We start from the raw sequence: 25663 nt of genomic DNA, 5'->3' as shown, positions 1-25663 counted from the left end.
TTTGGCAACAGCAGAAGGAGGAAGATAATGTTTATATATCGCAAATTTTAGTCGGTGAAAGTGTTTATTTATTTCTTACGATATAAGTTTCATGAAAGTCCCTCATTAAAGTTTCTCGTCCGTCTTTTTTTCTTGTGAAAATTTCTTTTTCCTCGAGTCCGTTTCTGGTCGGTGTCGAATTTCGTGAACGGTACGTACAACTGTTTTCTTTCAACTTCCTGTAGCGGTTTCATGAAATTTTTCAACTTGTTAACAATGATGTAAACATTAAATTGAACTTTACTTTCGGAGAAACAACAAATTTGGTCACAAAATGGAATATGTGCTTGATTAATGTTTATATATATTTGAGCTCAAATTGATATATACATTAACTGACCGGTGTCCGAATGTGTCTTGTATTCGCCCCCAACTCCATAGGTCCGGTTAAAGATGTGAGGTGAAAATATTCTCCTGGATGTAAAAAATTGGAGAATAATCGAGAATATTCAATTTCTTTTGAATAATTTAATTTTTTTACTAATTTTGTTTATATTGCGAAATATAAATAAGTTTTCACTGAAGCATTTACAACAAAACAATCTTTGATGTAATCGGCCCCCTAATGACAACTTTAGTTCGAGAATATTCTCCAGGTCATGATGAGAGGTTTTAAAAGTTTGGTTATAAAGATTTTAGAAACCGTTAGATTAAAACCTTACAAAAATTATTTTAAAATTAGATAAATTTTCAGAAATAAGTTCACAACAAAAATTAAATCGAAGTTGATTGATTAAGGAAGCAATTATTATACAATCACCTTCATTCTAAGAAGATACAGAACTCTTTGTTTTTTCAATGCACATACACTTAAATATTCTGTATCACACACATTTCTTTAAAAGTTGTGTAATTCAGCCATGTTTGGTTTAGTTTTCTTGCTTTCAAATTCTAATATTGTGGGTCTACAAACTTCAATATACCCATCTTCTTGACGGGAAGGGAGACAGGGACAGAGAATATTCTCTCACTATTATAAATTACTAGAGAATTTTCTTATCAAAAATAATTATTACATAAAAATAATAGTTATTATACAAAAATAGTAATTATTATTCTCAAGTCATTTATCGAGATTATTATAATACATATTATTACATATATTCTTGATAATACTCTCTGGAAAGATTTCGTTAACTGAAGAATATTCTCATCGAGGACAATATTCAAGAATATTCTCTGGAAGGACTATTATTAATAACTTCAGAATAATTCTTATTATTTTCTATAAGAATATTCCCCAGTAATTTGTGAAAGTAGTCCTTCCAGAGAATATTCTCAAGGATATTATATGTGACTATATTATAACTAAGAGAATATTCTCATCGAGAACTTATATAAGAATATTCTGAAGTTATTTAATATAGTAGTCCTAGCAGAGAATATTCTTGAATATTCTCCTCGATGAGAATATTCTCCGAAAGATTATTCTTGAGAATTTTACATCTCTAGGTCCGATTCCCGGGTTATTTTCAACAAAACCGCTGGGAAAGAGAAACTTTTTTTTAGGAAAAGCTATAGTAATAAGTGCCCAGAAATTCAGACAAAATGCCTTTTTTTGAAAAAATGCCCTTTGAATTTTCTTGCCAAAAATGCATATTTTAACATCGTTTTAAACATTAAGACTAAAAGAACACAGTGGAAGTTGCGAGCAAAGCGACGAATGAGAAGGAAGAGAAGCGAGATGAGAATATAGCTGCGAGCAAGGAACATAGTACACATAGCGGGAGCATTTGATGTAGCAGAAAGTATCAAATAGAAACTCGCAATTAGCTTGGTTTATTTTTAAATTAAAGAATGCTTAAAAAATTCATAATTATAAAAATCATTGCTCAGACAACTGTTTAGAAATAATAGTGTTGTGTGAATATCACTATTTCACTATTTTGTTCATTTTTAATATGCATTAATACTTGCTGGGGGTCAAAATGTCACTGCTATGCCAGTTACGGGTTAAGTTTATTTGTGAATCTCAGTTCTGCATTTAAACACAAATAAGACCTGTTTACACACATTAAGTGATTTGGCAATTATCTCAATTTTAAATTGTCAAGTACTTTAGAATGTATTAAGATGATAAGGACTGTTTACACGCTGTTTAGTTCGTAAGGGATTTAGTAATTTATTAAACAAACTTGTTTCTATTTTCCGTCAAGTAGACTTGTGGCACATGTGTCAGTGGGCGTGGCTTGCATCTGTTGGAGGAGTATTTTTGCTCTTGCTCTCGGGGGGGGGGGGTTATTTTGATCTTAAGGGTGAACCTGTTAGTCTTCCTTCCGTTTGGCTAAAATTCTGTAAAAATATAGGATGGCAAAGTGGCCGGAGGAGACAACCTTCAATTTGGAGAATATCTTCATTATGAATGTTGATTGAACTACAGAAATGAAGTCTTCCTTAAAAAATTAGCTAAAAGTCAGTCGATATTGGGAATAACGAAGCTATGAAGTATTTGGTTGATGTACTTCCATGGGTGAAAAAGTTGAAGATTCAAAAATATCTGGCTGGTGTGGATTCATTATGTATTCAAAACTGGACAGGTTTGGAATATTGCCCTCATCCAAAACAAATTTGCTGCCATCTATTGGTAAAAATACATAATCAAGTATTTAATGTTAAGAAAAGCATCTGCGTTAAATTAAGAAAATAAAATTTCAAATAATTTTTGTTTAATGAACTCTCAGAATTTCCTACAAACACCAAGAAGTTTCCCATATTGACCGATTTTTCCTGCAAATTTGTGAAATTTCTCATGAATTAGGTATATTACTGTAGAGCTATAAGCTTTAAAAACTCTCCCTCCCTTTGAGCAGGCTCTATGTGCATGTGCTCCTTAAAAATTATCCAATGAGCATCTACTTAATCACTTATCATGTAGACATTTTTTGAAGAATCGGTAACTTAAAATGTAGTTAATTACTTAATCACTTAATTTGCGTAAACGGGCCTATAGGTGTAAGTGCCTGAGAGATTAAAAAAAAAAAAACCTTGATGTTGCCATGCATCAACTTTCCTTTGACCGGATGATATTAGACATGAATGAATTTTTTTTCAGATTAAATGCAGTCCGTGTACTTTGCTATGATGATACTCGATATAACGATAAGTTCCTCTACAACGATCATTTTTGATCTCACCTTCAGATGATAACCAACAGTATAAAAAAAGAATGACAACTGAGGCATCACGAGAAATAATAGTGGACAGGGAAAAAACTTACACTGAAGAAAATGGCTGATTAGAAAAAACGCACTAGTAGGCTACAAAGGAAATCGCCAAAGGGGGAAAAAATGGGGATTATACTATAGCTGTTTCCTTTTTTTTTTTTTCTTTGTTTCATCTATGTATTAACTATCCAATTCCATTGCTGAGTCTAAACAGTATGGGGAAAAACAGTGTTTCCGGATAAGCTTCAGTTATGTGAAATATTCTAGTGCAATTTCCTATTTAAAATGCAGTGCAAAAGATGCCCCTACCTCTCCTACATATCTCTAAGAATCTATGGCCTAGGGTCATTTTCAATCTTTTCGTGTTTTGCAGACCCTGTATAAACAAAAACACAATCACAAAAGCCGCTGTGCCAATAAAATGAAGGCCAAGGACCCCTTTACGAAATAAAATATTCAATAGCCTATACAGTAATATCCTGAGTTGCATGATTTTTTGGTGAAAAATGTCCGTTTCTGAAATTCAAGCATAATTGCAAGATTATTGCTGAGATAATTGAGTATATCAAGTGACAAGTAAAGAAGTGTTTTATTTGATCAGAACATTATATTTAATGAAATTACACTGATTTTTGAGAGTCCCATAGTGAGAGTAACACAGAACACTTCATGGCATGCATATATTCCTGAGAAGTTCCCCAGAGGAACATTTATTAGGTGCACGTGTACGATTCAGTGTAGGTTGAGTAGTTAGTGAAATGATTAGCATATAGATGACTTGGCAGGTATGAATTAAAATGACTTCCTTGTTATTCAGATTCGACTTCAAACTATTCATTCCCTTCCTGGTTAGCCTTTAAATTTATGTAATGACAGTTGTTTTACTAAATCAGCTACAATAATTTAATGGTTTGAATGTATGTTATCTTCAATATTTTGAATAAATCTTCTATTTCTATTGCTTCTACTTAGTAATTTTAGTTATTTTTCTGTGCATTTTTAGGTATGGCCATCCCTCAATCTTAAGAAGCATTCACAAACTTTCCTTATTTTGTGTGAAGGCATAAGTGGAAGGAAGTCCATAGTTTGTACGTGTGAAACCGTTTCTCAGTCCTAAATACCAATGGTAATTATTTTTCTCTATTATTGTTTTGGTTTGGTGGTTCAAAATTAATTGCTGAACGTGTTATTGTTTTTCACTAACTTGTTTTCTTTGGCCTCGATGCTCGTTGGGCATTTTGCCTGTTGTGGCGTTGTATTTGTATTTGTCTTGCATAAAATACAGTCAGACTCAGTTGCAATGACATCATCGATTCTACAAAATTTTATCGTTATAACCGAGCTGTCATTACAACGAAGGTTGATGTTTTCAAGATCATTTTCAATGAGGAATATAATCAGAGACAATTGCATTAAGTTATTTATTTTAGGATTAGGAAGATCCGTGTGATCAAGAAAAATATGGGAAATTGGGATAATTAATCCAGGTCATCAATTCTCACCAAACATGTTGCCAAATGTTGGCAGAGTTACCAAATATTGTTTATGAATAACTCTCGGTGAGAAAAAACAATGCTACAACTAGTCTGCTAAAATGTATTTGACAGAGGAAAAAATTTAAGATATTTGAGATGAATATTTGTAGTTGTATTCATTATAACACAATTTATAAATTATGCAAATTACCTTTATTTCTGATTCTAGTAAGAATTTGAAATTAAAGCAAGCTTCATTGTAAAAGGCAGAACATTTTTATAAGAAAAAGTCAGGAAAGGCAAAATTTAGAAATGCTTTGTATAGTGGATGGGCAAGTTGGAGCACCAAACATGTAATAATCTTTTTTTAAAAGTTAAATAAAAATAAAACACTCCGTAGATATGATCAGTCCTAATCTTGGGAATTTCTTAGGGAAAAGTCATTGAAACAAACAAAAATGACAAAAAATTATAGTTATGTCTGAGGCAGTTGCTTTTCATGAGCGTTACAAGCAAAGTTCATTAACAATAATCTCTATGAGAATCAGTCAGGACTGCCCATTATTGCCGTTGCAATCAAGTTTGACGAGGGAGCCTGCCCCGCCAAAATTTTGGTCTGTTTTCCAAACCCTTCACAAAATTAGAATTAATGAAACCATAAATTTGGCATTTCTTTTGTGATAGATTAAATAGATTATTTCGCTTCCCACAAAATTACTTATTTTTATAAAATTAATGACTATTTTCACAAAAATAAGAAAAATTTTCATATAAACGAGGACCCTATGAAAAAGTCTTGACCCCTGTTAACTGCATGTTTGTTGTTTTTTTTCATGTAGATCCTCTTGGCAATTTAAAAAATTAATTACGCTTCTCTTCTATGTTTTTTTTTAATTAATAAATCCAATCTACTGAAAATAGTAAATCGATGTATTGAATGCAGATATTTTTTTTTCAGAATAATGTATTAGTTTTAACAAAATTTTAAATTTACTACTGTAAATAGACCTAATGAATATACAGGGAAATCTTGTCAATGCTGAGTCAAAGAATTGCAGAAAATATTTTGTACTAACCAAATTTTGTATTAACCAACAAAATAGCAATTTTTGTGATTATCAAACATAAAAATTATTTAATTGGTATATATTATAAGCACAAGCTCATCTTAACAAGGTTTTTGTTCATTTATAGTAAAATTAACATACCCAATCTGTTAAAAGATAACTGCAACACTTTTTGTTATAAAATATGGAAATTTACTAACCTAACTGAATTATGAGGTAAGATTTTTTTAACGTTCATTTCTCTCAAAGCAACTTTCATTGTTGAATAATGAAGAATAGATACCAGATAGATTTCATTTGAAGTGAAATTGTTATTCCATTTCAAATGGGAGTTTGTGTGGACTACGTGTTTATGTCATAGATATTGTCATTATTCTCCAATATCATTCAACCGGATAAGTATTTAATTTGTATTAAGGGAGTTCGCCTTGATAGGGTTCAACCATGTTATTAAGCTAACAGTTCTATGTTTTTGTTTTCCAGATGGCATCTATTGCTCAAAAGGGGAGTAGCAAACTCAAGAAAAAGCATTTCAAACCAAAGTATCAAAAAGCAAAACTATTCAGAGCAAATGAACCACTGCTCAGTGTTCTTATGTGGGGTGTCAATCATACTGTGAGTCTATCAATGTTATTCATCACTATCTCTATTCACTTCTATATTATTCAATTTTTTTATGTATATTTTTGAAGCAAATCATTGGAAATTGTGAATATTTAATGAAGTTGTGTAAATTTTATTAGAGGGGTATCAATTAAAATATTTTGCAATATTTTGATGTGACTATATGTTCCATTACATCTATATGTCCTGTTTTCGGCCCGATGGTGATTTCTTTGTTGGCGTAATTTGATTTCAGAGTAGTAATGCTAATCAGCGCTATGACTTGCACAATGTTATGCTTTTGCAAAGTGGGAAATATCCCTACAATTTTGCTTTTATTAATGAAAAATCCTGGATTTTTTTTTTTTTTTCAAAAATCCTTTTATATTTATTTTTGTGCATAATTTGGAGCAGCACAAAAACCTCCCTCATTCTAATTCTTCAAAGTTGGCAGCCATGAGATACAATCATTTTTTTAAAAATTACATTTGAAGAAAGATTTTATATCATTACTTATGCAATTTGGAAAAAAATTGCCTTTGTTGTGTGGTGATGTGTTGAATTTTTCCTCATGTATTTTCTTTTAAATAAATGATTCTTAATCTCAGTGCATGTTGATGATTTCATCTAACTTTTTGTGTGCGTTCATTGCAAATAAAATATTGTATAAAAATAAAATGTAGAATAATTTTCATCTTATTCACAGATCATTGAATTGACTCATGTTAATGTGCCTGTGATGCTGTTACCTGACGATTTCAAAGCATTTAGTAAAACTAAGGTGGATAACCATCATTTCAACAAGTAAGAAAATGTCATTGACTTCTATAGTTATCTTGACAATAATAAATTTTTTAGATATTTGTCATGGCTACCACTGACAGTGGCGAGTGGCTAGCCAAAGCCTAAAATAGTGTAGCTTCCCTTGTATTTAAAACTTGGGCTGAATAATTTGACCAATATGTAAACTGATCAGACTTTGAACATAGGCTGTAACTTGTATATCATCACATGAATACTACAACTAAATATCCATAAAATTGGTGATTTTTAAAAAATGTTTTGGCATATAATTTTCAATATGTTGCAACTAGGCTATAAATCTGTAACATAAGTCCAAGCAAAGTTGATATTAACTAGGTTTTGATAATAAAAAAAAGTGTACTAAATATCTACTTTGTCTAATGCTTAACCCTTTCCAGCATGCTACTTTTTAAAATTGGAATTTTAAAAACCAAATTTGTAAGCAGTCTATTCAGGCCTAGAGGAGTACACGGGTATAATTTTGTAAAGATTGCGCTTACCATTTCAATTTTGTGGTTGTGCCCAAAGAGGGCACACTTCGAATTCAGGACTCTATTTTAGGCAAGCTTTAAATGTAAAAAGTTAAAACTTATACATAATAAAGAGATTAGATTAGGCCAACACAATAACAAATTTTTTCCAGAAATCCTTTTTATATCCAACAAAAAAAAATTCTTAAAATTTGAATCCATTTCTTTGAACGATATGAGTTTTCAAAAAAAAAACACAGGCCAAAAGTATGGATCGGCTTGCATGGTACTGTTATCTAGTGTTGATAAAAAAAAATTCAAAGTAATCCCTACTCTAATTTTCATTTTATTTGTTGTTTATTTTCAGTGTTTGAAAAGGGAATTTTTAGGTCTGCCCAGACTGGGTACACACTGAGTCAGAAAGGGTTAAGGAAGATTTCTAATAATCAATGATATTTTAAATCTTGTTTGAAAATACCTTAAATAAATTTGTGTGGAAAGAGTCTTGATTTAGCTTGAAATTACATTTGATCTATCTACAGCAGTGTGTCCCGAAGATGGAATGATCTGGGGGGGGGGGGGAGTGCGATAGAAGCTATGGATTTAGTATAGGATCCTATGAGTTGGCTTGAGTTAGGAAGCAATGAGAAAAATTTTTTGAAGAAGGGGATGATAAAACAAAAAAGTATGAAAAATTGAAAAACTATGATCTACAGCTTCTTGATTTAGATAAGCCAAAAAAAGGAATTTGCTAGAAACAAAAACCAATTTCTGTATGGAGCGTATGTTTAATGTTCTGTTTGGAGTTTATGTTTAATGTTATTTTTAAAAATACAGTCAATTCCCGTTTTAACGAATATGGTTATAACAAAAATCTCATTTTAATAAAAACTTTTCTAACCCTCCAGATAAATCTACATAGGAACAATGTAAAAATCTGGAATTCCTTTATAATGCAATTTTGATATTATTAAGCGATTTCTCCAGTCTGTTGGAGTTCTTTATAACAGGATTTGACTGTACTTGTTGCTGAGCAAAATTAGAATCAAATCGGGCGTAGTGGGGGGACTAGGGGGTTTACCCCCCAAACGAAATTTCTGGCTGCAGGCCTGAATCAAATTGTTGGAACATTGAAATGTTTTCCTTTCTTAAAAGAAATATGTTTTTACAATTGTGTGGTACTAGAGTTTTTTAAGTAATTAATCAAAGTTTTTTTTTTTATTCAGAGAAAGCATGCCGAGTCATTTCAAAATCAAAGAATATTGCCCACTTGTGTTCAGAAATCTGAGGGAACGTTTCAATATTGATGACTCAGATTACATGGTAAATTTTTTTTATAGACCCAATTATTTTTATTACTATGTGCTTCCTCATTAATTTTCATAGAATAAATTGTAACATGTTTTTTCACTGTTAGCATTCTGATTAATATAAAAATAAACATTGATAAGTGGGTGCTTTTGTTTTCCTTTCTAGAATTCCCTCACCAAGTCCCAACCAATTGCCATTGATTCTCCAGGTCGCAGTGGAGCTAAGTTTTACCAGTCATATGACCGCCTTTTTATCATGAAAACATTGACAACCGAAGAAGTGGAACAAATGCATAGTTTACTGAAGCAGTACCACCCTGTGAGTGTTAACTTCAAAATTTCTATTGATGAATTTTCTCTCCTAATAATCTTTACTGTTTTTTACTTGTTTTTTTTTTCAACATTACCTATAATATTAGTTGGTTTATCAGTTTTTTTATTGTGTAACTATGTGAGGTTATTTATTGTTCCTCTCATTATTCCAAATTCCTGAATGTTATTGGCATTCGAATGAGCTTTTAATAATTTTCACCTATCTGCTGAGTAGAACATGACCATAAATAATGTTTTGAATTTACATTCTGAAATTTTCACTGTGCAACATTTTGTTTCACACTTTTTTTCATACATCTGTTCTCGGTATGATTCAAATGTGTTTTGCTAATAGTATTTTCACAGCTTGTGGCATTTCTATCTATTTTTTATTGGGAAAAGAACGATTTTGAAGAAATCTGAAAAAAAAGGCCTGAAAGTTCATTCAGGCTTCATCTTTGGTATTTAACAAATTTTTATTTTCAATTAAAAGTTTACTGAAGTATATTTATTTATTTTTTTTATTTTTTGGAATTGATAGTAGCCTAATCAATTAACAAGTACACAGTCAAACCTTTGTATCTGAAAACACGTTTGAAAAAAAAAAAATTCAAAATTTTTTACCAAAAAAATTTTGAGATAGAGGTTTTTGTGTAAGAAAGGAAAAACACATAAAAAATTGTGAAAATTGAAGAAAAACTAAAATACCATTAATCAAACCTACTATATTTTACTACATACTAATGAAATTATTAGTGTCTAAAAACTTTGGAACCACTATTTTTTTTCTCTACTGAAATCACGTTAAGTTTACGTTTCTCCACCATTTTTTAATTTGGCGCAAATGAACAGCCGAACAGCATTCACTCAAAAAGGTTGAAGAACCGTTAAATAAACTGTGTTGAAAATGCAAAGCAGTTCTTCAACTGCTTTCAATCCTTAATGGAGTTTATCTTCAACCGCTTTACATTCACCTATGGCTATAAGTGCCTCTGATTTCCTGATTTGTTTTTTGCTGCTCTGTGGTATCACAATCCTTATTCAATGTAAACCCCAGTATGCTTATCAATTTTATGCACTTTTGTTATCGTAAGTAGACAAGAAATGGCCCCACCCATGCCACTACACTTTGTTAAGTGAACTGCCCCCCCCCCCTCAATCATAGCATCCGCCAATGATTCATAAGATCTATCAACAGAATGGGTTAAAACAGTGTTTCCTAACCTTTTGAAGTTTGCGGCACTCTTGGGAATAATATTAAAAATTTGGGGCACCTTCCTTATATACAGAATAGTTTACTACAGTAAAAATACATCAATAGAGTTTTGTTCGATTAATCATTAATGTGAAATTGGGATGAGAGTAATTAATTCGACTTAATTTATTTTAAGACCTTAAGTGGACCATAATATTTTTTATGTATCTCCATAATATCTCGTGGCACCCTAGGGTGCTGGGCACACCGGTTGGAAATTACTTGGTTAAAATATGAATAATTTTTGCTCAGTTTGTTGCACCTCTTGGAAAAAGCCAGATTCTTGTGAAAGAAAAGGAATTTCCTTGTTTTCTGTCTATTATCATGGGCTTGGCCTTTGAGAAAGTTTTTCGAAAAATACTTCAAGACAGAGAGGTGAAAATGCATTGATTTAGTATAGTGAATTCAGGTTTTTTTTTTCCTCCTTTGAGATATAAGAGTTTTTGAGAAAGAGAAGTTTGACTATTTTCTAAGAAATACCTGTTTGAGAAAAAATTGTAGTTTTGGTTATGTTCATATATTTTTTCAATGTTTTAAATTAGCATAGAAATAGTGCTCTGAAAAATTTAACAAATATTAATAGTATATGAAATTTTAACAAGAGTTTTCTATTTCCTTACACAAAGTTAAACCATGATTTTTCTTTTCAGTATGTAGTCGAAAGGCATGGCAAAACTCTCTTGCCCCAGTACCTTGGAATGTACAGGCTAACTGTTGAAGGTGCTGAAACTTACATTGTTGTGATGCGAAACATTTTCACCACCAACCTGAAAATTCACATCAAATATGACCTAAAGGTTTGTATTAGATATTTTTGATTTTTCTGAAAGTTACATTATGAACATGGTAATTTGATTCAAGTTTTATATATAGTTTATTTGCAGAGTAATTGTGAATTTTGTATTTTGATCCTCCTCATTTCTGAAGAAATTCTTTGTCCTCTCCCTGTTCAACCTCAGCATTGTTTCCACCTTTTATCATATTTCTTTGTGGAGCTGTATAAATATTTATTCTTTCTGCATGAGTTCTTTTTTTTTGCTTGAAAAGACAGAAATCTATTGCACTCATCTTTTTTTTCTTTTATTTCTAACATGGGAACAAGAAAACCAACTTTTGAGGTTTGTCGCTGATACTTTTCAAATACAGATCATCAAAATTTGTTACCGAAAGCCTGTAGGTGAAGGGAGTAATGTTTCTGAGGAGCAGGTAGTTCACAGAGATATTAGTGTCATTAGATAGCCCCCCCCCCTCCCCAGAAAAATAAAATGTAACAAGTTGTTTGAAATTATATTGAAGGTAATTTTGAGTGAGATATATAAAAATATTTGTGATATTTTTCAAAATTTCTTAAAAAGTTTTTATAGAGGGATTTATCATAGTAAAGGATATTTTATTGTATCGAGGAGTTTAACATTAAATTGAAGACAATGCTTCAAATTCTGAGCAAAGTCTGAGGGGAAATGAATCATTTCAGAAAGATTTGTCATTATTTTGAGTATCATTGTAAAGGTATTTATCACTTATGTCGAATATTGTTGTACCAAGGCTTCACAGTATTTATGAAATAGATTGTGAGTTTGATATTCACATTCAGGAAAAAGTGCCCTTTTTTCTGTTAGAGAAATATAGCCCAATAAATGTAGATGAGAAAATTGAACATATCTGTAATGACAACCTTTAATTTGCTCCAAATTTTTTTGAAAAACTAGATGCCGTTTAATTTAAAAATTGAGAGCACAGACGACTGCAGTGCACTCCACGTAGAACATTTTCCCGTTTAGTACAACTTATTTTCATGGTCCTAACTTTCAGTGATATCCTGCTAGATTTCCCGTTTAACTCATTTTACTGCTTATAACATTTTTTTCATGATTATTTTCGGAAAAGGTTATAGGCGAGATCTGCTGTATACACTTCTCCCACCCATATGATACAAGTGGAGTACATTTAAGTGATTGCAAAGAATAGAAGTTATTCCAACTTTACAATATCGGAATCATTCATGTGAATTTCCAATGAAGACATATTGGCAATATTAGAGTTAATTGTATTTTACTGGTTTTCAAGTGTTTTCAAGTGTAAAGGATTTTAAATGTACCATTGCATTTTATTGTTCATTATTGGTATTGCATTTCAAGTTAATATGATGACTCAAAAACAGTGTTTCATGAGTCAAGTAGTTAAATATTCATCAATTTATATTCTTATTCCATATAATAATGCATTGTGAACATTTTTAATATAACAAAGCACAAACATACAGTCGAATCCTGTTTTAACATACAATTATGGCAAAAAAAAATCTCATAATCAAAACTTTTCTGATCCTCAAATAAGTTGACATAGAAGCAAGTATTGCTAATTCCAATATTATGTACGAAATGAAAAGTCCATTATAATGAATTCAAAAACAAATGACTAAAATCAACAAAAGAGTATGGAAGTATCCAAAAAATGATCTAGTAAAATCAGTTTCAGACAACTTGCTGTACTGTTGGGGAAAAAGGGTTGTTCTTTTATCTCTTTTGAAAATAAATTTTAACCAATACAGTACGTGAAAAGGAAATGAATTCTGGGTAAGCCAATGCCACGCATTAGGAATGTTTCATATTTTTTTCTGTTTCAAAATGAAGTTGTGCAGAAAAAAACTGTTTTCGATTAAAGTAAAACTTCAGATCATTTCTTAAGCTGGAGTGAATAGAAACAATGTGGTATTAAAATACAATGTATCTTCTCTGTACAATGTATGTACAATGTATGTTCTGTGTACAAGTATGAAATGCGGATTTCAGAAAACAGATGGTGCACCAATGAGTCGACACTGCGTCATTTTGTTGTGTCATCAACAAGTGTCAGATGCGCACGAGTGATAAATTGGAAAAGTGTGTGCATAGTGTTGTATTGTTGTGTTCAATATGTCGAAAGTTATACTGAACAAAGAGCATTCGCGGACAGCATTAATTTAAAACTGCTGCTGAATTATACCGATTACTTCGAGAAGCTTATGGTGAACATGCTCCATTGCAAGATACGTGTAAATGATGGTTTCGGTGTTTCAAAAGTAGCGACTTCGATGTTGCAGACAAGGAACATGGAAAACCGCCAAAAAAAAAAAGATGTGGAATTGGAAGCATTGTTGGACGAAGATGATACTACACAGACACAAAAACAACTGGCAGAGCAATTGGGCATTAGTCAACAAGCTGTTTCCAATCGCAATGCCCCATGACAATGTTCAATGGTCCATCACATATGGCAAAAGCGGTTCACAGCACGTTGGAAGCACTCAGCTGGAAGTTCTACCCTATGCAGCTTACTCACCAGACTTGGCTCCTTCCGATTACCACTTGTTTGCATTGATGGGTCACACACTTTCTGAGCAGCACTTTGGTTCGTACGAAGATGTGAAAAAATAGCTCGATGAATAGTTCGCAGCAAAAGGGGAAGATTTTTACTGGCATGGTATTCACAAATTTCAGGAAAGATGGGGGAAATGTATAACAAGCAATGGAGCATACTTTGAATAAAGCACTTTTTATCATTCTTCCGAATTTAACGTGTTTTTAAAAAAAAAAAATCCGCATTTCATACTTGTACACCTGGTAGTTGTCTTTCTAAGTGATTCATGCTTTACATTTTCCAGAAACATACATGGTTTCAGCACATTTATTCTCGAAATGTGCCAGTTACTAGCCCACTCATATGAGAAAAGACTTTGCAATTCGCAAGTGCTTTTAGATGCAAAATCATGAATTTGTTGTTTTCTCAGCAATTCTTGTGCAAAAATATGAAATAAATTATGGATTACTTGCCTCAAATATGTTAAATAAATAAAACTCATCCAAAAAAAAATTCAATGCCTAATCAATTTTTTAACATTCTAAATTTTTTTTTTTTCTTATTGAGTTGCTTTGAGTTATTGTTGAAATTTAACTTCATTGTTTTTATTATCTATAGTGTAAATGATTAAGTTTTTCCTTATCTATTTCCGAAACAACAAAAATTTTTTAACGAATGTTAAAATTCATAAAATTTTTTTATAACAGTGGTTTCTTCAGTCCCTTGGAGTTTGTTGTAATGGGATTCGACTGTATTAACATATAAAAAAGACATGCACTTTGTGACCTCAAGGAGACTTGAACATCCTTTCTACAAGTCTAGAATTTTGAATATGTTTCAAGCAACAACTTATATAAAGACTAGAAATGTCATATTGTATATTTTTTCATATTTGAATTTTTCTTTCAGATTTAAAAATTAAAAGTAAAAATATAGCTAGCTGTCACAGTTTGAGATTTCACTTTTTTTTTCTTCAAGTAATTTCTGTCTTCCAAAAAAACATTTTTCAGGGGTCAACAGTTGACAGGGAAGCCAGTGACAAGGAAAAGGTATGAGTCCAAACTGATTTCATTACTTTGTGTGGTATGATAACAAAAATGACATGTTGTAGACTTGAAATATCTAGGAAGCATTAACATTTGAAGTAATAGTAATATTATAAATATCACATAACAAGAATTTACGTTCAAGCTGTCAAAAATACTTCATCCCCTTCTCCCCACTGCCATCCTTTTTCTGAAAACAGTGAGTCAAAATAATAAATATGTATATTATAAATTTTTTAGTAATTTTATATGCAAATGAATATTTTGCTTCTTTTATCCAGGAGAAAGACACGCCTATCTTGAAAGACAATGACTTTGTCAAAGATGGGGTGAAGATCTATACTGGGCCAGAAGCCAAAGAAAAAATCATAGAAATGCTTAATGCAGATGCCACGGTAAAATAATTAGATAAAATTTCTTTTGAAAGTAATTAATTTTTATTCAATTCAATTATCTATTAACCAGGGTTGTCAAATTTACTCCCCGGGTAGATACCATTCCCCCTCCCAGACTGGGTTTTTAAGCTAAAAAATCAGAGTTTTTGAGGAAAATTGTTTGTTTTGGAAGAAAATGTGTTGCTTTCAGGTTGAAATTTAATTTAACCTTAAGATATGGTTAGTTTATGTATTCCAAAAATTGCTGCATAGTGCAGTGTTTAGAATATGTATATTTTAAAGTATTTTTAAAAGATTAATCGGGAGCAAAAATTTGAAATAATTTCTTGGAATCACAAACACATTTTTTTATAATTCTTCTACCTTTTTTATGTAAGCATTTAGGTGTGAGATTCACATATTACAGGGCTCGGCACGGGTCACTTTTTTCCCTAAAAGTCACTTTTTTAGAAGCTGGTCACTTTTATTACCTATTTTCGGGCCCAGGTCACTTTTTCCACTTTTTTTAGCAAGAAAACCTGTCTCGCGCTCTTTTCCGCTGTCAGTGTTTTTCTTTTCTTCAAGGAGGAACTTTACCGGTTCAAGGTCGCTAATTTTCTCCCTCCCTTCATTGAACTACGATCGTACAAGGAACCCCTATATATATATATGAAGGCGTCTTTATCTTCCCGGGAGCATACCGTGTGACGTCAGCATAACTTGATTTCAAGGCGCTTGGAAAGAAAGCTCCTTATACTTGTAGTTAAAGAGTCGTCATTTTATGGAAAAGCCGGTCGGAAAAAAATAGCGTAAAAGGCTTATTTACAACAAAGAATTTTTTCCCCTCCTCTACTACCATTCTTTCTTATTTCCCCACTCATTCTTTCATTTTCATCTTATTTTAAAATTGATCCTTTATTTTATTTGTTTTAAAAAAAAGTTTTAGTCCTAAGGGCAGAATTCCTTTCTTGGAGCATCGAGCAAGTTACATTTGTCGTTTGTTCTATCGTTACTTTTATTAATTTTTTTTAATATTTGAAATGACGATTTAAAGGCTCATTTACATTGAGCGAGTTTATAAAGAGAGCCCGTGCAGAAACTAACTTACGCGCAGCGGGAGAATACCAAAGCGCGCCTATTAAAGATGCGTACTATTAATACGTATTAAGCGTATTATTAGTACGCTTTGGAGAATTGAATTTCACTTGTAGCTGGCCAACGTTAAAGAAGCTCGCAAGTATTTTGAATTTACTTACAATAAAAAAAAAATCATCCGACTGAAAAACGCGATCTATCTAGAAATAAAATTCGTACTATTTTTCTAACTGGATTTAAATCTCAGCAAGAAACTGTAGCCCCAGATATGATCGAAAGGAGAACTATTTATGAAAAGATCACAGAATCCTGCAATTCAACGTTTATGGAAGGATGACGTCACTCTCCGCTACCATACGAAGGTTTTTAACAACTGGCTGTTGCGAAGATATATTTTGGAAAGAGAAAATTCAACTGCCCCTGCTGGGAATCGAACCCACTTCCTTTCACTTTCCGGTCGAATTTTCTCTTTCCAAAATATATCTTCGCAACAGCCAGTTGTTAAAAACCTTCGTGTGGTAGCGGAAAGTGACGTCATCCTTCCATAAGTCGCCATCTGGTGGCAGCGTCAGCAGTTGTGAGCTTGGCCTGAGTCTGGTCTGGCCGTCCATGTACGGTCCTTTTCAGTGTACACGAGCTCCAAGGAAAGATTGAGAGATTCGTTGCCTCTGTAGTCTAGTGGGTTCGATTCCCCGCAGGGGCAGTTGAATTTTCTCTTTCCAAAATATATCTTCGCAACAGCCAGTTGTTAAAACCTTCGGATTCAACGTTTAGTTTAACCAAATAAGATGAAAATTGGTCATCAGGCTGATGAAAACTCAGTTAATGTGCATGCGAGCCGTACATAGAGGTGGATTTAACGGTGGGCACAGCGACCGCGCCTTTGGCCCCTACTTTATACTTTTTTCCTAATTTAAGGGGCGTAATATTAATTTTTTTTTATGCCCGGGGCCGTCAACAACTGACCTTTATCCGCCTCTGGTCGTAACTTAATTTAGAGCATCTTCACGATGCTGATTGTTGACTTAATATCGACATATTGCGCTCCATTCTCGGTGTTGTGTAAAAAAAGCCTTTTTAGACCTCGGAAGTTATTACAACGTTTTTGTCTCGAGTCGCTGTTATGACCGCAATAGGAGAGGGCGGGGTCTGGTTCCACGGGTGTTGAACGAGGAAGGGTGCCGAGTTTACTCTTTTTCCGTTAAAAAAATGGATACCGGCCCCGGGCGATAGTAAATTTTCGTTCGTACTTGCGGTGCGGGTTGCTACATACCGTGATCAAATCCAAAACACGGGGGGGGGGGGCAATTCCTCGAATGGAATTTTTGATGGAATGGTATATTTAAGAAAAGGAAATAAATTCCTTTGCAAAATTATCGAATTTCACAGTCAAGGTGCCCCGGGTGGGGGTGAATTCACTGTTTTTGTTCGTTGAAAATTACGGGAGGAGTCAGAGCTAACGTGGCGACTTAAAATAGGTAGCCCTGACAGCGGCATCCATAAACTGTATCAACCGCATTTATAAACCCCGTATGTCGTTGATTCGAATTTTGTGTTCATTTTATCCTAATTTTCCGTATTTCCCGATATATTTCTATCGATTTTCGCATATTTGGTTGATTCATGTTATAAATTATATATTTTTTTGTAATTTTATGTGGCCTTTGTCAGCCATCTTGAATTGACCGCCGCAAAACGGCGATTGGTTGGCGCGGAAAAAAGTCGCCACGTTGGTGCTTACAAGGTTCATGGGAAATTTACCGGGGAAGACCGCGGAGTCTTTTTCTGTTAAAAATTACGGGGGGGGGGGGGCAAAATTATATTGTTTCTGGGTAAAGTAGTAAATGTTTTTTTTTGCTAGGGGTGTATGTTGTGTGTAAAAAAAAAGAAAAATATGTATTTACAAATTTTTCTCTCAAAAACCAATTTCAAAACTGATTTATTTTCTCCCTCGCCCAAGGGAGGGTATTATTTTGGAGCCCCCTCCGTCTGTAAAAGAGTAGACCCACCCACCCTTCCCAGTCCAGCCATAGGTGCAGATAGACTTGAAGGTCTTAGAGGTGCGGCAGATGACAATTGATATACATCATGTATACATCAGTAGGCTCTGCCATTGACGTTGGGGGGGGAGGATGGATTGCCCTCCCTCAACGTATAAGGGGCCGTTCAAGTATTACGTAAGCAAATTTTTAGCCATTTTTGACCCCCCCCCCCACTTGGCAGCAAAATTTCTTCATCAGCTCTGCCCCTCTGAATCCTAACTCATATTTTCATAAAGGGTGGTTGATGACGTAAGCATTATCGAAACCAACCCCCCCCCCCCCATCGATGATGAGGTAATACTTGAACGGCCCCTAACAATTAAAATAATTTAGTTAATTTAATAATTTAAATAATTTATTTAATTCAGTAGTTTAAGTAATATTTTAATTTAATAATTTAAAATATTGTTTAAAATGTAATTTTAGTTTTTTTTTAAATCAATCATTATAGTAAATTTCTTAAAATTTGTTGGAAGATATTATACAAACCTAATTATGTAAATCAATTTGTACTAGTTAAAAAAAGTACATTTTGTATACTGTCATTCATAGCATAACATGAATGAAAAATCCACTAGAATGTAGATGGGACAAATTCTCTCATCAAATTTTGTGTTATTTCATTTTTTTTTCCTTCTTTGAATGTGAAAATGTTTTCTCGTTTTGAAGTTTTTCCGGCTTAAATTGATTTTAAGATGGGTTGTGGATAGCAATATGGGGGCCATTCAAGTATTACATAAGCAAATTTTTAGCCATTTTTGACCCCCCCCCCTCCCGTCAGCAAAACACTGACCCCTCTCCCCCCCCCTGTCAGCAAAATTTCGTCATCAGCTCTGCCCCCCCTGAATCCTAACTCATATTTTCATAAAGGGTGGTTGATGACGTAAGCGTTATTCAACCTCCCCCCTTGTCATCAAAAGTCAGCAAATCGGAAACCCCCTCCCCCCCATCTATGATGACGTAATACTTTAACGGCCCCTATGGGGAGGGGAAAGGCATTGCTACTGTTACTTAGAAAGGATGTAATGTTACTCTCTCACACATAGTTGTTGATAAATTTGATAAGTTATTCAAAACTTTTCTGGTTAGCAGAATGCATTCGAGTTTGATTTATTTCACACTATTATGTAAAAAAAGCAATTTCGATGAGCTCCATTGAAATACAAAGTTTAGTGAAAACTAAATTCAATTTCAATTCATTCAATTTGGTAATAATCAAAATTCATTGTCCATTTGGTCTCTTTCTAAAATTATTTTGGTCACTATTGGGTCACTTTTTAAACATTTTGGTCACTATTTGCTCACTTTTTTAAACAATTTGGTCACTATTTTCACTATTTTTGAGGCCATGATCCGTGCTGACCCCTGCATATTAAAATATTACAAGAAACCGCAAACAGAAAATGTAACCATGAACTTAGATATGTAATATATGTATTATACCTGATATGTAATATATGTAATATGTGATAAATATATCCAAAGAAATTATTGCTTATTTATAATACATAATAATTTTCCACACATACACACAAATCCTTGTATAAATAAATTGAAGCCTCTGTGAAGAAGTAAACCAATGTATGTAAACTGAATTTTCATTCAAAAAATATTTACAAGTTTGCTTTACATTTTTATACACTTACATCATACAGACTTTCATAACTGAAATATCAAGAGACAAAAATAGCATTATCTCATAACAAAAAGAAAATAACTTTGAGATTCTTGAATTGAACATTGGTAATGAACACCTTCAAATGAAACAGAACAAAAAGTATAGTTTTCTCCAAAAATAACACCTAACTAGAAAATAAGCCTTAGCTTGATTTTTCAAGATGCTCATAAGCCAACCCTCCGAAAATTAGCCTGTTAAAATCGTCAGCCACATGAAGGTATTCTGTTGCTATACATGGCAGGTTGTCTTGTATAAAGTGATATTAATATGCAATAATGTTATTGACATTTGTATTTAATGATAATTCAAGTTATTCTGTAGTTTTAAGTTCCCGAAATTGGCTAATTTGGAGAAGTGGAAAGCACCTGCAGAGTAATGAATCCTCAAAATTACTGCTATCTCCTCCTCTTAACCAGATCATTTTTTAATTATTACTGCTCTTTTAAAAATATTTCAGAATTTAATTTAGTGAAGCAGGGATATTCTTCAGCAGTGAAGAATTCAAGAAAAAGAGAAGCATGTGACTAGCTTCTGAAAGTTTGGGTTCAATGAAAAAAAACAAAAAAACTTTATGGTTCCGGTTACATAGCTAAAGGTTTTATTTTTCACGAATCAGGACACTTTTGAATACATTTTCTGCAGGGTTTGAAAAATTTGAAGAAAAAAAAATTCAGGCACCATATCCTGATTTCTCAGAATTTTCATTATCCAAATTCATTTGTTTTATCACAAATAATTTTCTTGCTGCAGTTCTGCATACAACTCAAGGTTCAGATACAATTATGCAGAAGTGGGTATGTTTGTGTGTGAAAAATTATTCCCTTGTTGTATGGTCAATTTATTAATCAAATACATAGTTTAATGTGACCAAAAATGTATATTTGACATAACGTAAGATGTACACATATGTTTAAATTAGATATGTTGAGATTATGGGAAATAGGAAATTCAATTTTGCCCAGAAAACCCGGGTTTTTTACAACCGTGCTATTAATTAAAGGGTTTTTTTTTTGAGAATATATAATTGTCCATATGTGAAACATAATTTCCTCATTCCAGTTTCTTGCATCTATGAACATGATGGACTATTCTTTCTGTATTGGCATACACGACTGTGAAAAAGCTGAATTGGAAGCACAAGAGAGAGAGAAAGAAAAGCAGGATATGATGGAGGCTGACGCCACCGATGACTGCGAAAATGAACAGGCCTCTGAAGAAGAAGATGATTCTGATGGCAGTGTAGCTGGAGCTGCACCAACTCCACCTGATTCTCCCCAAGCTACGAGAGATGAAAATAATGCTGGTGATGGCATGATAAATTCTTCAAGAGATATTTATGCAACTGTTAGTTCTGAAAGTAAGTCCTTTTCTTTGAGAAAAATTTAATTTGGTTGTTCATTTTATCCAATCAGTTTACAAAAGTAAAAGAACTTTTCTTATAAAAAATACCCAGATAGAAACTAAGAAGGCTCAAGACTTTTTACACATAGCTCTACTACCACATTTTCCTATGCATAATGAGCAGTATCCTCAAATTATATTTTGAAAAAAACAATTCAGATTATATACTGCTGCGTCTTACTTGCCGATTTCTATTTTTTTCTTCTTGAGTGGTTAGAATAGAAAAAAATATTTTTAGATCCTTTTCCAAAAGATTTATAGATTAGGTATAGATATGAATAGAGAAATTGACATTTTTTAAATGATTAACAACTCATCGATACCTTATGAATTCCCTATTGATGAAATAAATTTTCACTAGGATTATAGGCTGCCATGGACTATAGGCAGGAAAATTTATACAAATGCAAAGAGCGCAACAGCAAACCATCCAATGTAGCTGGGAAAAAAATCAATTATAGATGTTGAATATATTAGAAATGCAGCAGCTCAAAAAAAGGGCAATTATCATAAAAAAAATTAAAAACAATGAAGAAAAATATAATACATTGCCTATATAAAAAATTATAGTTGTCTTCAGCTAAGTATGGATACAAAGGTTTTTTAACAACTGGCTGTTGCGAAGATATATTTTGGAAAGAGAGAAAATTCAACTGCCCCTGCGGGGAATCGAACCCACGTCCTTTCACTTTCCAGGTGAACGCCCTAGACCACTAGACTACAGAGGCACCAAATCTCTCGACCTTTCCTTGGAGCTCGTGTGCACTGAAAGGGACCGTGCATGGACGGCCGGGCCAGACTCAGGCCAAGCTCACAACTGCTGACGCTGCCACCAGCTGGTGACTTATACAAGGATGATGTCACTCTCCGCTACCATAAGAAGGTTTTTCAACAATTGGCTGTTGCGAAGATATATTTTGGAAAAAGGGAAAATTCGTGAGAAAAAAAGGAGCGGAGAGTGACATCATCCTTGTATAAGTATGGATAGCCTCTTGATTTGTTCCAATGCTGTATTTCTGCATCTAGACTTATTTCTTAATATTATTAAACTTATTTAACTTATTTCTTAATATTATTAACCTTATTTAACTTATTTATTATATTAAGTATATGATTTTCCTTTTTCTTTAGTTCAAAAATAGTTCAAGAACATTCTTGATGTGAGCTAAATTTTTTATATATCTCTTTCAGATGCACCGAAAAAAGAGATATATTTCATGTCATTGGTAGATGTTCTTACACATTATGGTATGAAGAAACGTACTGCCCAAGCTGCCAAAACTGTCAAACATGGAGCTAATGCAGAAATATCAACAGTACATCCTGAACAGTATGCCAAGAGACTAGTTGAGTTTGTGTCAAAAGCAATGGAGTAGTGTTATTGTTTATAACTTGTTTTTTGAAAATGTTATCAAAATAATGTTTTTTGTGATTTTTTTTTTTTTTTAAACTGATATGAGCTTCCAGCTCTGTGCCATTTTTTTTTCTACTGATTAATTTTTCTTACGTTGAAATAAATTCTTTTGTGATTAAATTTAAAAGAATAGTTCTTGTAAAATTAGTTTTATGGCACTTTGTGTTTATGTATTTTCACATCCATGTAATAGTCTTCCGTTTCCACCCCCAAAAAAAGTTGATTTAATTCATTTTTAAGTATTAAAAAAAGAACCCGTGTTGATAAAAGAAAATTATATTTAATAGAAAATATATATATATTCCCAAATTTAATTTGCGTCAGTGGCACTTTATTCTCTGGTTAGCCTGGTTTTCATATATGTCATTATCGACTCACAAATTAGTTTCATGTAATGTTTCTAAATTGCTACAGATTGAATTATGACTTGTTTAACAATTTCAACTCATTTTATTTACGAGGCATAATCTATTAAAGTAATTTAAAAATTGGATATTATATTTTACTTTACACAATTTTCGACTGTTTTGAGTCTTTGTAATATACAGTCACTTCAGATTGTGTATGTCATCAGATTTAGATTACAAATGTGTGGAACAATGGACTATTTTTCATGTCTTAAATGGAAATAGTTGCCTAAGAGAGGTTACATACTTCCACAGGCATTGAAGATGGCACACAACTCTCTCTATCTTGAAAACTCATCTTAATGTCTTTTTAGAAAATCAAAGCAATTTCTGAAATAGTGTTGAATATGTAAATTTGTATAGTAATATTGATGTATTTTGGTTTTTCATAAATGTTTCCAGTGCATTATGTATTGTATATTTTCACTAAAACAAAATTATTGCTGTTGCAATTATTATTTTTTTATTATTTTTATGAAGAATGAAAACAAACCTTTTCACTTGCTTCTGAGCTTTTGTGATTTTTCTTCAACATAGCATTTATCATTATAATTGTTTCATGTAATTAAATTCTGTGTCTTGTTTTTGAAACTTTAAAATACTTCCTGTTGCCTTTTGAATATTTTTTTGTAAACACTTTCCCATCTTACTTGATAATCTGAGCTCGAGCATGTTTGATCTGTGATTCTGACCCTTCCTGAGTGTAGCTCTAGCGCAGAGAAATTTTTAAGTTGGTGCATATTAGTTAATTGAGTGATCACGTTTAAAAATTTAATTTTAAAATAAGCATTGAAAACAAAAAGTTAATATTTATTCATCTGTAAACCCAGAATAAGTTGCTCCTGTAAAAAGTTAATTTTATGGTAAGAAATGTCCATATCAGAGAACTGAAAGTTTTAAAAGACATTTAATTACTTAAAGCATTTTAGTTTTATTATTTTGTTTTGAGATACGGTAAAACCCCTCTTAGTGAATACCCCCTTTTTCACAACCAAATAATTTCCAGGGAAAGCCCTATTTAAAAAATGCATTTGAACCTCTGTTTCATTGTCACTATCAGAACGGTCATGGGCACTATTATCATTCATTCCATTGGGCTAGAACCTTTGCATGGACACACTCTTTTGTTCTAAAATATTCCTCATTCTGTAATTCCTCATGAATTTCTGCAGCTATTATATATAGCTTCTAAAATAAATGTTTAGCTTTTGTTAGCTCATTCAAACCTACAGCATATTCAATAACATTCTTTTTTCTGACTTCCAGGGATTTTTTAGTATCAATTTTTTGTTCTTATTTTTATTATGGTTAAAAAAATTTTTTCTTAATTCCAGGCGGATGAATACTTAACATTTAGTCAGTATTATTATAAAACCCTCAAGGGAAATTTAAACGACAATTAAACATACAAAATTGTTTCATTCAAATGATAATGTTTTATCAGACCTCGAAGAAAATTACTGCGGCTTACACAAAGAGCATTGGTGTTTCTCTCAGAAAACTAATTTGTATTATAATATGCATAATACTAACTTCACACACAATCTCTAACCTGTGTTATTAAAATTGGGTTCATTCCAAAATCAGTTATTTTAAAGGCTTTGATAGGAACCCCCTTTTCTTTATAATTTTTGTCCCAATGGTGTTAGCAAAAGAAGGGTCTTACTGTATCAAAACATCTGCATTTCAAAATAGATTTTTTTTTCAACCCTTTCACTACAACATTTTGAAAAAAAAATTAAATAATTATCATGGAAATATTTTGGTAGGTCATTTTAGTTCTAATTAAAGCCTAAAAACAAAAAAAAATAACTTAGTACACAACAAATGAATTAACCTAATGCTTGTGAAAGTTTTGTCAGCACAATATGCTTGCAATAAAAATTAAAAAATATCAATTCAAATATGAAAAATGCATAGTAATGAATAGTAGTTTTGAAATGAAAGGGTTTTTAAAGGAAATTTATTAGAGAAAAAGGGTTAAATATGTTGTTTCTATTTTTTTTTTTTTAATTGCATTTCAGACATTTCACCTTTTTCTCTTGTACCAATTGTCTCAGGTTAATTAACAGAACATAAAACAAGAAATTTATTCGCAGCTAGCTTATATGTAAAGCACATGATTGTGTGAGCTTCTAGAGAGTATCTTTTCTTTTTCACATGTCAACATGAAAATTCAATGTAAATATTGTTGCTGCTCAAATCATATCTGGAGCTATTTTAATCTGTTACTGTCTTTGTCATTCATCACAATCCCATTTTGGAAAATATTTGTTTCTGTCTTCCCAGTATTTTTAACTTCTTTTAGTCCCGGAATATTGCTCAATATTTTATTGGCCATTGGAATTTATAACTGATCCAATATACC

General features: G+C 32.4%; 1 protein-coding gene and 1 non-coding gene across 2 annotated transcripts; one reads left to right on the top strand and one right to left on the bottom strand.

Annotated features, from left to right (window-relative positions):
* On the top strand, positions 1-25089 carry PIP4K (phosphatidylinositol 5-phosphate 4-kinase). Its single transcript, XM_089241364.1, has 11 exons — positions 1-190; positions 4207-4329; positions 6229-6360; positions 7055-7152; positions 8849-8945; positions 9099-9251; positions 11150-11296; positions 14849-14887; positions 15166-15279; positions 21133-21430; positions 22666-25089. The coding sequence occupies exons 2-11, from the start codon at positions 4327-4329 to the stop codon at positions 22848-22850; spliced, it is 1266 nt and encodes a 421-aa protein (XP_089097490.1). The 5' UTR covers positions 1-190; positions 4207-4326; the 3' UTR covers positions 22851-25089.
* Positions 22129-22202, bottom strand: TRNAS-GGA (transfer RNA serine (anticodon GGA)). Its single transcript has one exon. It is a non-coding gene; the product is annotated as a tRNA-Ser (tRNA).
* Positions 25090-25663: the final 574 nt, after the last annotated feature.

The sequence above is a fragment of the Pholcus phalangioides genome, unplaced genomic scaffold (genome assembly GCF_987345545.1).
Source record: "Pholcus phalangioides strain wild (caught in Gottingen) unplaced genomic scaffold, Ppha-v1.0 ptg000013l_1, whole genome shotgun sequence".
Classification (NCBI taxonomy): domain Eukaryota; kingdom Metazoa; phylum Arthropoda; class Arachnida; order Araneae; family Pholcidae; genus Pholcus; species Pholcus phalangioides.
Note: the sequence above shows the minus strand (reverse complement) of the source record. Positions and strands in the feature narration are given on the sequence as shown.

Bases quoted from the DNA above. Each gene is read 5' to 3' on its own strand.
- PIP4K (XM_089241364.1), top strand. The intron at 8,946-9,098 runs GTAAATTTTTTT...TTTCCTTTCTAG, and splicing joins TTGATGACTCAGATTACATG to AATTCCCTCACCAAGTCCCA. The intron at 11,297-14,848 runs GTTTGTATTAGA...AACATTTTTCAG, and splicing joins ACATCAAATATGACCTAAAG to GGGTCAACAGTTGACAGGGA.